We start from the raw sequence: 13,407 nt of genomic DNA on the forward strand, positions 1-13,407 counted from the left end.
CCATACTTTCCCCTGGAAATATATAGTCAATTTTGATGGGTAGTTGATCTGTGGTTGCTGGCCCAGCTCTCTTGCCTTTCTGAATATCATATTCCAAGCCTTGCGATCTTTTAGCGTTGAGGCTGCCAGATCCTGTGTAATCCTGATTGGTGTTCCTTGATATCTGAATTGTTTCTTTCTGGCTTCTTGTAAGATTTTTTCTCTTGCTTGGAAACTCTTGAATTTGGCAATTATATTTCTGGGTGTTTTCTTTTCTGGATCGAATGTCACAGGTGTTCTATGAATCCTTTCAATGTCTATATTGCCCTCTTGTTGTAGGACTTCAGGGCAATTTTGCTGAATTATTTCTGTTAGTATGGAGTCCAGGTTTCTATTAATTTCTGTTTTTTCTGGAAGACCAATGATTCTCAAATTGTCTCTTCTAGACCAGTTTTCTTGGTCTGTCACTCTCTCATTGAGATATTTCATGTTTCCTTCTATTTTTTCAGTCTTTTGACTTTGTTTTATTTGTTCTTGTTGTCTTGAGAGATCATTAGCTTCTAATTGCTCAATTCTAGCCTTTAGGGATTGGTTTTTGGCTATAATCTTTCAGTTTTCGGCTATGATCTTTCGGTTTTCAGCCATAATCTTCTGGTATTCCTTTTCAATCTGGTCATTTCTGTTGTTCAATTTGCTTATCAGTTCATTTGGTTTCTGAGCCTCACTTTCCAATTGCAAGATTCTACCTTTTAAACTGTTATTTTCTTGCCAGAGTTCTTCCATTTTCCTCAAAATCTCAGTTTTGAACTCTTCCATAGCTTGTGAGGAGTTTTCCTTATTTGAGGAGGGTCCGGATGCTTGTTTGTTCTCCTCCTCTGTTTGCTTGGTTGTCTGGATTTTCTCTGTGTAAAAGTTGTCGAGTGTTAAAGACTTCTTTTTCTTGTTGTTAATCTTTCTCTTCTGAACTTCCTGAGACTAGGTAGCCATTGTTAGCCCAGCAGCTTCTCAGGTTTATCCTTGCGCTCAGGGTCTGTCCACGGTCTTTTGGCTCCTGAGGTCTGAGTTCTGGTTTTTTCCAAGGTCAAGCCCCCTGGTGGACCCCCTTGCTTGATCCTCTGCCAGAGGTTCCTTTACAAGTCTCAGGGCGCTGCTTCCACAGTCGTATACCCATCTGCGCTGGTTCCCCACTCAGGGTTTCAGAGCTTTAGCTCATGGCTATGTCTGCCTCCACCCACACCTCCACCCGTGCCTGCGCTCTGAGCCTGCGCTCTGCGCCCTGAGTCCTCTCTCTGCGGCCTGCTCCCGCGCTCAGATTTTATGTGCGTTCGTTAGCTTTTTGGAGTCCTAAATCTTGCTGCTCTCAGGAATAGGCCCTGGAGCTGCCAATGACTCGATGGGTGCCCCAAACTTGCTCTATTTCTTTTTAGCTGGCTTTGGCGCTATAGGTGTTGTGTGTGGAGGGGTTGGGGGTGGGGTGGTTGCTCAGCCCGCGATTTAGTGAGAGCTGTTTCACCCCTTTATAGCATGGAAATGCCTCGATTCCACGTACCTTCCACGCTGTGCCCTGTTGTGGGGTTCCTCCGTTCGTCTGGACTTGTTTTTATGTCCCCTTGAGGAGTTTTGTGTGTTTTGGTCAGGAGAGGTTAAGAGCTGCTTCTTACTCTGCCGCCATCTTAACCTGGAACCCCTAGCCTTTGTTTTAAGAATATAGTTAATATGCCATTTAGTATAGATCTCTTTAACATCTTTTTTATTTCATTGTCATAGTATCTTTAAAAAATGTTGCTTCGGGCAGCTGGGTAGCTCAGTGGAGTGAGAGTCAGGCCTGGAGACAGGAGATCCTAGGTTCAAACCCGGCCTCAGCCACTTCCCAGCTGTGTGACCCTGGGCAAGTCACTTGACCCCCATTGCCCACCCTTACCAATCTTCCACCTATGAGACAATACACCGAAGTACAAGGGTTTAAAAAAAAATGTTGCTTCCCAGCTTGTCAGTATTAACATTACCAATTTTTATTGTTGCCTAATTTGAAATTATAGGATCATTGTTTTAGAATTAAAAAGGGACCTAGGAAACCATCTAGTTCAGCCTCTTCATTTTTTAGATGGGGAAATTAAGGCTCAGAGAGGTTAAATTAATTGTCCATAATCCCTTAGGTTATAAAGAACAAAAGTTGAATTTGAACCTAAGACCTTTAACCCTAAATCTGGTGTTCTTTCCCCCAAATCACATTTTAGTTCTGAATACCACATTCTAGGAAAGACTTGGACAAACTAGAGTGTGTCTGAAAAAAAGTGACCAAGATGATGAAAGGACTCGAAAATGTTATAGAACAATCAATAAATGTTCACACACACGTTCAATGCCATGGTGAAATATCAGGATTTTTAATATGTATGCATGTATATACACACATACATGTTTGTATATAGTAGGACCTTATTTTATGCATACTCAGTACATTCAAATTAAGGTATAGGAGATCAGATCGGCAATTGTGAAAAATATGGAAGCAAGAGCTGAGGAGCTCTCTTTTCTTTTTCTTTCATCTTTGGATATTATGCTGTCAGTCCCAAGGAGTAAACGTATTTCTTTCTTATTCTCCTTCTGGTTTTCCTTTTAAAAATCCTTTCTTAATTATTCTTAGCATTTTTGCAAGCCTCACTTCATTTTGAGAATAAGCTTTCAAAGTCTTCTTGTAGATATATGCCAGTCTTTTATTCATATTTAATTGTTATTGTTCCTGCCATCCATTTTTATATGTATATCCTTTTATCAAAGAAATCTGAGTTCATTAGAGAAATCCTTGTAGAATTACATTAAACTCTTTCAGTTCTTCCCCCTTTTTTTCTTCATTAGAATCATTCAACATTGTGTTGGTGCTTCTTTTTAGAGTTTTCATTAATGAAGTCATGTTCACTATTTCTATCTGAAATACTATTTCATAACTGCTTTTCTAAAATTTAGGAGACATAATCTGTCTGTGCCAAGAATTCACCACCAAAAGTATCATAAACTCTTAAGATTACTTTGTTGCCTTCCCTCAAGCTTCCTGTTGTTTTCACTTCAATAATCTTTACCTCAATGTTTTTTTCCTATTGTTATATTCTTGTATTTCCTTTGTAAAAATATTCATCTTCTTTACATATGCCCTATTCTGTTTTCACTTCCATCACATCTATTTTTTTTGTACAAGGAATAATACTCTGTTATTACCTTCTAGTCTTATGCTGACAAGGCTTGGTTAATAGCTCTGGGGTTATATGCATTTTTGAGACCTCCCTTCTCCAAGCCTGCTCTCTATCCACTGAGCCATCTACCTGCCTTTAAGTTCACAATTTTTAAAAAGTGAGAAGAAAAAATATTGTCTTCAAACTTCTCAGTAAATTAGACTCTTCTTTCCCTTTTCCCATGTCATACCTGATCTTCTGCATAGTATCTGGTTTTGAAGTTTGGGCATTTTTCCCCTTTCATTATTATAAGCTTTCGTGGTCAAAATACAAAGTTTCTATATAAACATGATGCTTCTGATTCTTTTGAGATATATCTTTCCCAAGCCAGCAGCCAGTAATAGAATAGAACGAATTTGGAACTGGTTACCTGGGTTCAGCACCATTTATGCAGCCAGTTTTCCACCCCATATCTTCTTTTATCTCTGAGTGTCCACATTTTCAACTGGGAGCCCAGGTGTGCCATAGGCATCTATTCTGACTCTTCTGTTTTCTGTAATCTCATCAACTCCCATGGATTCAATAATTATTTCTATGTGGATGTCTCCCAGATTTACATGTCTGCTTGTCATCACTCTATGGAACTCTATTTCCACAACACCAGATGTCTGTAAGACATCTCCATTTGGATGTCCCATAGGCATCTCAAGCTTAGTATGTCCAAAATAGAACTTATTGTCTTTCTGCCTAAAGCCTTACCTCCACCCAACTTGTCTATTTTTGTTGATAGTATTGCCAGCCTTCCAGTCACTCAAGTTCCCAAAGTTGGTGTCATTTTTAACTCTTCTTTTTATCTCTCTGGTCCCCATTGAATCAGTTGCCAAGTCTAGTCAACTCTAGGTCCACATCTATCACATCTGTCCCCTTCTCTCTACTCACATGGCTACTATCCTCATGAAAGCCCTCATCATCATCTCTCTCCTGGACTGCTTCTGAATTAGCTTCTGAATTAGTCTCTTTGCTTCCAGTCCACCCTTTCTATTCCAGCTGTCAATTAGATATTCCTATTGTGTAGATCTGACTGTGTCACTCCCTTGGTTAAAGATACTTTATTGGTTCCATTTTGCCTTCAGAGGTGATACCTATTCTCCTTTCTTTGAAAATTAAAGCCCTTTTTAATTTGCCTCTAGCCTACATACATTTCCAGCCTGATTTTCCATTTTTCTTCCAAACAAATAGGTCTCTTTGCAGTTTTCCATGAATGACATTACATCTTTCATCTTCATACCTTTTACAAGTTGTAATCCATACCTGGAATGTCTCCCTCCTTACCTCTATTTCTTGGAATCCTTATCTCCCTTCAAGGGTCATTTCAGGCTCTTCTTCCTACAAGAGTCCTTGTCTGATCTTCCATTATTCAATAATCTCTCTCCTCCTTCCTCACAAAAAAATTAGCTGTATCTACTTAAAATTATGGTATTTATCTGTGTATGTGTTGTTTCCCTTCAGCAAAAAACAAGCTCCTGGAAGGCAGACTGTTTTGTTTTGTTTTGTTTCGTTTTTTTAATTTTATTTTTTAGAAAAATTTTCCGTGGTTACATGATTCATGTTTTTCCTTTCCCCTTCACCCCTCACCCCCCAAAGCCAACATGCATTTCCACTGGTTTTAACATGTGTAATCTATCAAGACCTATTTCCATATTATTGATAGTTGCATTGGTGTGATAGTTTCGAATCTACATCCCCAATCATGTCTGCATCAGCCCATGTGTTCAAGCAGTTATTTTTCTTCTATGTTTCCACCCCTGCAGTTCTTCCTCTGAATGTGGGTAGCATTCTTTTCCATAAATCCCTCAGAACTGTCCTGGGTCATTGTATTGCTGCTGGTACAGAGGTCCATTACATTCGATTTTACCATAGTATATCAGTCTCTGTGTACAATGTTCTTCTGGCTCTGCTCCTTTCACTCTGCATCAGTTCCTGATTAGGTGGCAACAGCGCATGATTATCTAACTAAAAATAGCTTCCAAAGTGTAAAATGTTAACTTTTTTTAAAGCATAAATAATTTTTGCATTTTGAATAACTGGGATCTTTTCAGTAGATGTGTTTCTTTATATTCCTATCCATTTTTTCTTTTCAGGGGGAGTAAAGCTTGGACTAGGGGATTTCATTTTCTACAGTGTTTTGGTTGGCAAAGCCTCAGCAACAGCTAGTGGAGACTGGAACACAACAATAGCCTGTTTTGTAGCCATTTTAATTGTAAGTATCACCTAAGAAATGATTAAATATCCCTAAGGCTGCAACTGTTATTATCCTCTCCCTTTAAAGGCAAACATGGCAGTCATATGGGGAAAGAGCCATGCTAGTGAACAGTCTGAGAGGGGATAAGCATGAATCATTTGTGTTCTCAATAGCCTCCCACAGTGTAGGTACTGGATTATGGTGTGGAAAGCCTTTTATTATTCTTTGTATGTGGTGTCATTTTAACAGCTTTTAAACAAAACAAGTGTTTGGCTAACTTAGAAAATAATAGGCATAAATGAACGTGATTGTCATTTTTTGATAGTACAAAAAGATGAGCACTGAATTTTCCATGTGTGTCCTTTAAGCAAATCTGACTTTATATGATATTTTTGTTTGCTAATCTTTCTGTAAGATGTACTATCTTTGTTGTACAGTATGCAGACAATGTGTTTGGCATCATGATAATTTTCATTTATATTATTAAATTTACCAAATACCTAATTTCTTTACTGTAATCACTGGGAATTTTTCTTTCCTTAGAGGAAACTGTATGCTTCCCAAACTTTGTACTTAACATTTAGAATTATACATCAGTTACTTCAAGTTTCAAAGAACTCTAAATATTTCCTCTAAGCATAACCTTTGTTTCTACTTTGTCCCATTTCGTATCATTTCTCCATGCAATGTAGAGCATGAAGAATAAGGTTTTTTTAAGTGTATTTATTTAATTTAGAATATTTTTCCATGGTTACAGGATTCATGTTCTTTCCCTCCCCTCCTCCCAACTCCCTCCCATAGCCAATGTGCAGTTCCACTGGGTTTTACATGTGTCATTGATCAAAACCTATTTCCATATTATTATTTACACGAGGATGATCATTTAGAGTCTACGTCCCCAATCATGTCCCTTCGACACATGTGATCAAGCAGTTCTTTTTCTTCTGTGTTTCTACTCCCACAGTTCTTTCTTTGGATGTTGATAGCGTTCTTTCTCATAAGTCCCTCAGAAATGTCTTGGATCATTGCATTGCTGCTAGTAGAGAAGTCCATTACATTCGATTGTACCACAGCTTATCCATCTCTGTGTATAACATTCTCTTGGTTCTGCTCCTTTCACTCTGCATCAATTCCTGGAGGTCTTTCCAGTTCACATGGAATTCCTCCAGTTCATTGAAGAATAAGGTTTCTGTGTTGATGAGTTTCCAAGGCAATTTTTATTAACTCTACTAAAATACCAAGGACCAAAGTCTTTTCAGAAAGGAAGATTCTGGGCACAGCTGGGAGGCTCAGTAGATTGAGAGCCAGCTCCAGAGACAGGACATCCTGGTTTAAAATCTGGCCTCAGACACTTTCTAGTTGTGTGACCCTGGCCAAGTCACTTAACCTCATTGCCTAGCTCTTACTGCTCTTCTGCCTTAGAATCAATACATAGTCTTGATTCTAAGGCAGAAGGTAAGGGTTTAAAAAAAAATAGAAAAGAAAGGAAGATTCTGTCTCTTAGTTATTATAAGGTGTTGCATTTAGTGGTTTGTGTTCTCAAGCCCAGAAATTGTAACCCTTTTCATTTTTGCCATTTCTTTCCAAGACCAATCTGAAGACCATAAAAAATTTCATCTATTTTATGTCTAGCAATTAAATTTTTTTCCTTTTTAAAAATTTGTTTGTTTTATTTCTTACTTAAAGTTATGTGTATGTATGAAAAATATACTGAAATGTTATAACTGGGTAACTATAAACCAATGCAATGAGTTTTGCTTCATTTTTTACTAGGAACCTCAGAAAGGTTTTTTTATAATGATCTTCCCCAGTTTTTAAAATATTAGGACTACTAAAATTTATCCTAAAAAAGATTGTTTCATGACTCTATGAAGCAAAAATTCCTGAGTTATGTAACAACATTGAATTGTAAAGTGGCTGGATATGTGCATTTCAATTTATGGCTTCTTTCTACCTTCTCTGCAGGGTTTGTGCCTTACCTTACTGCTTCTCGCCATCTTCAAGAAAGCATTGCCAGCTCTTCCAATCTCCATCACCTTTGGGCTTGTTTTCTATTTTGCCACAGATTACCTTGTGCAGCCTTTTATGGACCAGCTAGCATTCCATCAGTTTTATATCTAGCACATTGGAAATTGGAATCCCATGGATTTTTCTCCTCCAACTGTAGTAAAATCTGGAGAGGGCAAAAAAAGTTTTCCTCTGTCCTCATGGAACAGTTTCAAGATTCCCAGCTGGACTCATTGCAACTTTCTGCCAGTTTTTTTGTGAGAACTTGCCTCCTTGGACACTGAAAAGCACTTCTACAGTAAATGGTTTTAAATATGTTGATTTTTGCTACAAGAAGCCACCTGGGTTTGTGAAATAGAAATAGAAGGACCAAAAAGTTGCTAATGCTTCCACCAGCAGTTTATCCCTTGGTCACAGGTAGATATTACCAACACTACAGACTCTCAGGACTACTCTTGCCAAGAGGTTAAATGAGGGAAGTTGTTAAAACCAAACAGTAATCTTTATCTGAACCCACATGTTGAAAAAGTGACCCAATAAATCTGTTATTAGTTAAGTGTTGAACCATTTGGGAGTATCACCAGGTGGACAGACATCTGCAGCCAAATGGAATGGAGAAAAGGGAGGCAACTTGCCACGTCCAGACTTTTATGCTAAAAGTTCAAGCCATTTTCAAGTAAGAGCATCTCTTCCACCTTGGATCAAGCCGGGGCTTAGGCAGATTTTAACGGTTTATGTTCTCAAGCACTGAAGTTTTCACTTTTCACTTTTGCCATTTCTTCCTAACCTCAATCTGAAATCATTTGGGCTAGTCCATCTCAAAAGACTTTGGTTCAAGATTCAGTAGATATTGGTGGTAAGGGGACTGTCATTTAAAGCTTGTTCCTTGCCAGTATTCTCAGAATGCTTTTGGATATTCAGCTAAATTTCTAGCCTTTCTTGCTGTGTTAGCAACCTTCAATTAATATTTTTATTTTCCAACAGGCATATCATTCCAAGTTCACTTTTTTTTTTTCCTTATTTCTCTCTTCAACCCAACCTGCATGTAATTCTCCTGTCCAAGCAAGACAGATAAACCTATCATGGCAGTGGATAACCCGGTTATTTTAAGATATTATCTCAAGCATGCTTGTATGCTTGTATATTGCTGTGGTTAACTTTTTTATTGTAATTTCTTTACAAATACACAGACTCCATCAAAAGTTTGTGGCCAAAAGCTGGGGAATTCAAACAAAATATAATGCTTGGTAATACTCTTCCTTTCCTGGTTTCTCTCTTAGTCCGACTCGGTGTTTCTGGCAGCTGTTGAGAATTAGAATGAATTGCTGAAGGCAAATTATTTTTTTAGGTAGTTTATGAATCAATTTTGTTTAGCAAGGTTAGAGACTAGTGTGTAGAAAGAGACGTTATTTTTAGACATTATTTTTAATCTGTAAGCTTGGCCTGTGAAGGATCATGGTGTTAGGAAAAAAAGTCACCAATGAGGGAAGAAGAAAGAGGTGTCACACAACTAATAGGGCAAAACAAACCAAAAGCTGAAGAGCAGATATCAAATCATTATCAAAAACCTTACAATTGGTTTCTTGTGGTTATACCTCTCCTGTTGCAGGTTATTTCAAAGTATCTTTGTTTGAAATGGGGACAGTGAAGACACTGGCTTAAGCAACAGTGGAATTCAAGTTCTATAAAAGTATGCCAAACCAAAAAAAAAATTCTGATGACCTGTCCTTTCTAGAGGTAATATCTCTAAATAAAGTCTGTGTGTGTAGACAGGGCACAAACTCTGTCAGCCCTCTTTACCTCAGAGAACCCTCAGCCCCAGTGGTCAGGCTATGATCCAGGAGAATGAGGCCGTGCTGTGCTCAAGAATGGCCAGTATCATCTCTACTGCCCAGCATGTCTCTGCTCTAGCTGGAATGTATTTTCCTGATTGGGGTAACTCCCTTTGGGGCTTGGAATATGTGCTCTGCCTTTGGGTGGCTTCGCTGGTTTATTATGGTAACAAGTAAAATGTGTGTATTCATTTGGTTTGGTATTTTATGTTCAGATAATGCCTTTGTAGTTAAAAATTTGTTCATATTAGATTGTTTTGGGAACTTCAAGGGAAATGAAGGGATTTTTGCAAAAAGAAAGGATAAGTCTCAGAAAGTTTGATTGTTTTGCTTTTTAAAAATCTTAATATTTTCTTCATTTAGTACTTTTCTCTCAGGCTTCTCTCCTTTCTTTTTTCCCACTTGAATACTTTACAGACAGGATAGGAGGGATATTATCTCCTGGAGTTTTTAAGCCTGTGACTCTGAAGACAGACAGACACACACACACACATACACACACACACACACACACACACACACACACAGTTCTTGATCTCAGGCATCACGTTAGCGAAGCATAAAGTAGGTTCTTTTACACAAGATTTCCAAATACTCTGTGTATTATAACGTTTTACTTCAAACCAAGATTCACCCAAGAGAAATTTTGAGAGTATGTGTGTGTGTGTGCATGTGTGCACACCATCCTGTGCTTATATTTTACCGTCTTGAAAGGATTATAATGCTACATGCAAATCTGAGCTGTGTCTGAACCAAGCTGCATAACAACAGATAGACCATTTTATGTTCCATTAAGGGGAACCAAGGATATTAACAGCATGAATTTAACCCCCAGACTCTGAGGATAAATTTGGTGATTCCAACATATCAGATTGTGAGTCTTCCATAATGAAAAATTAATTAGGTCACAGTATGGAGCAGAGGAAATTCCAGATACATATTGAAAGTCATTCAGGGATGGGCAGCCACAGCATTCATCCCTTTAGTTGTGGATCTTCCATTCTAAGAATAGCACCACTTATTGAACTAATTAAGCAGCAAAATGCAAGAAATACTTAAGTTTGTAAAATTCCTCTTAAAAAAAGAGTTCAGATAGTAGAAAAATGGTAGACGTGCATCTAGTTTGATGTGTAACATATTTACAAAATAAAAATGTATATTTATTCAGAAAATAGTTCACAGGATGTATTTGGAAGATGGATAATGTTTGATGCCCAAGACTAGAAGTCACAGCTTTTTTTTTTTCTGGCTTGGTATATTATCCTATTTCTTCAAGGCTGTTTCTATCCTTCTTTCTTTCTTTTGGATATATTTAATTTTTTTTTTACTATATCGACCTTTTTTTAAAAAAACAGACTGCCCTGTCCTATTATAGTACTATTAAAAGTTAAACTCAACCTCCTGTCAGAACAAATTGCATACACCATAGATTTTTATTTACTTATTTTCCATTCAGAAAAGTGGAAATCTTGACCTCTGCAGAGCAATTGGAAGAAAAGTGTGAAAAAGTAAGGAATTTATGATTAATTATCCACCCATAGAAGCAATGGCTAAATATATGATTTAATTCCTGAATGTGGGATTTCCTCTTGTGTGTCATTTGCATCTAAGAGTCTCTGAAAGTCACCAGGGCTGCAAACAATACTGTATTATATTTGACTTTGCTTTGATGCTGCTGCCCCAACAATCTCAAAGCACCTTTCGTACATTCTATCTATACCCAACTTGCAAAAGGGGAAATAAAAAATTAAGCAATTAAGTGAAGTCAGGTGATGTTAGAAGCAGAACTAGAACTGCTTTCTGTGATTCCTGACTACAAGTTCCTTGTTTTACTCACCAGGCTGTGCTCAATCAGCATAATTTTTTCCTGCAAGGAGGCTATATTACCTTGGACTTTTCTAACTTTTTCAAGAGATTCACTTGAAAAATGTCAATTTCCTCTTTTCTAAAATGTGGATAACTTTAAACTCTTTAAAACTTCAGAAACTTTAGGCATAATGACTGTGTACTGTAATCTGTAACCACTTTGTCATGGTTGTCCTTAAGGGCTCTTGCCACACGAACACAATTGACACTGAAAATTGCAATAATGCTGTAAGGGCCTTATGTAGCATATGCTGTCACAGCATCTCTACCTGCACCCTCTCTGCATGAGAAACAGGTTCAAGAAATGGGATGTGCTCATTTTGAGTTCTCTGAATGAACTGAGGTTTCTCTCCTCCTTTGCCTCTAAATTTGCCCTTGTCCTGGTATGTGATGGACAGTACCCCATCCTTCCAACCTCCCTCTTTCCCTGCAGATGCCCTAAACACTGTGTTGGAGAGGAGCTTTCAGAACTGGACAGATGATCTCCTCGATCTCTTTCTCTTCTCCGGATCTCATGGCAGAGACTTTTATATCTTCAATTTGAGCATAGAGCATATCTTCGTGACATCTTTAAAAATCCCAGAATAGAGGACTTTGAAAAACTCTCGCCAACTTTCAACTCTTCACAGCCCTGTCCTAAAAGAATGGTATCTGAGCAGCTTCTGTGGATACCATTATCTGGTGGTCTCACCCAATTAGAGGAAGCACCTGCTGCCTAGGGAGAGGTAGGCTGCAGGTGAGCAGTATACTGCCTTGACCACTAGTATAGTTCTGATCAGAAACCTACCACTTCTAACCTGCTGTACTTGAAAGCTGCCTCCTGCTGAAATGATTCAATGCTTCTGACTACAAAGCAGTTTCAGAATTTCTCAGAAAGCGGTACCACTTCCTTGTCACTTACTCATTAATATGAGGAGATAGTCGGATCCGTCCTTGAATGTGTCTGACTAGGGCTTCAGGTTGAACTATGCAGCAGGAAGTTTCCTTCTTAGGACATTTTCCTTTTCAAAAGAACAAGTATTTATTGGAACCATTGGCAGCAGCTTCACAACTTTGAATCATGCAGTTGTGGCTACAGAATTGTCCACGCTGCAGCAGTAGCTTGGTTTACAATGCGATTGGGCATGCTGGAATATGGACTTCATTGGGATTCCTTTACTCTCAAATGTTTGCTGTTTTGTTTTTGTTTCTACAGACACTGATTTGTACATAATCCAAAAAGAATGTGAAAACATCTTTTTGTAACACCTTTCAAATTCTTGATAAGATAAAATTTTGATAGATTGCAAATTTTCCTGTATTTGTCAGAATAATAAACTAAAGATCGCATGAATCCTATCTGCTAATTTTCTTGCCTTAAGTACTATGGTAGAGAAATATTGGAACAACTCAGAAATGAATGTGAAAAGGATCAGAAGCCCATAAAGGTAATATAGATTATATAGCAAGCTCTGTTTCCAAAGGGTACAATTTTATAGGTGTTCATTAAAAGACTTATTTCCTTAAAGTGCTCTTTATTCAAACTTGTTTTCTGGGGGAAAATTTTTTTGTTATAAAAACTTTTTTTTACCATAATTTAGAGACATCAAAACTATAAGAAGAAATAATTAATGTCTGAAATAACACTGCATGAAGATTTATCACAATGCAGATTTTTCTTAAGCTAGAGGAATATTTTTAGGTGTTCTGTAAATTGTACCAACAAGAACACTCAATACAGGTTTTATAGATCTGACAGTACACTGAATTTCCATCCACTCCCCCTGCCTTTTCTCCCAAACATAACACCACCTTTATTTCCTCAATAGTGAATGGCATCCACTTTGAGTCATATTCTGCTAGGAATAAAACTAAAGGGAAGTTATACTTTTACGAAGAAGGAAGATAGGGAGTAGACGAGCTCTTGGCTTCTTTTTGCTAAGAGTATTTTGAAGGTTAAACAGGATATAACTTTTCAGTGGCAGATGACACAATTATAGTCTTATGGAGGTAGTCTTGCTGAGAGTCTTTCAACTTAATACAAACACTTGTCAAGTACCTACCATATGCTAAGTACTGGAAATATGCAAAAAGTAAAGTCCTCAACCTCAAGCTTATGTTTTATTGAGAAAATCCAATTTGAAGTGGGAGAGAATACTAACAACTGAAGTGGGGAGGAGGATTAGGGAAGGCTTGACAGAAGAAGCTGCCTCTGAGCTGAACCTTAAGAGGTTTTCTGGGACAGAGATAAGGAAGAAGTACATTCCAAGCACAGGGTGGCTTGTGCAAATACCCAGCAATAATGTGGAATATCAAGTTTAGAGAAAGATAG

General features: G+C 37.8%; 1 protein-coding gene across 1 annotated transcript in view; it reads left to right on the plus strand.

Moving 5' to 3' along the window:
* PSEN1 (presenilin 1) overlaps positions 1 to 12,429 on the plus strand; it is a 72,232-nt gene extending 59,803 nt beyond the window's left edge. Inside the window, exons 10-12 of the mRNA XM_044664930.1 lie at positions 5,291 to 5,409; positions 7,357 to 9,135; positions 11,530 to 12,429. Coding sequence (XP_044520865.1) covers positions 5,291 to 5,409; positions 7,357 to 7,512 — 275 coding nt within the window. The 3' untranslated portion in view covers positions 7,513 to 9,135; positions 11,530 to 12,429. The remainder of the gene's footprint in view (positions 1 to 5,290; positions 5,410 to 7,356; positions 9,136 to 11,529) is intronic.
* The last annotated feature ends 978 nt before the right edge of the window (positions 12,430 to 13,407 follow it).

Source organism: Gracilinanus agilis, chromosome 2, assembly GCF_016433145.1.
Source record: "Gracilinanus agilis isolate LMUSP501 chromosome 2, AgileGrace, whole genome shotgun sequence".
NCBI classification, from domain to species: Eukaryota; Metazoa; Chordata; class Mammalia; order Didelphimorphia; family Didelphidae; genus Gracilinanus; species Gracilinanus agilis.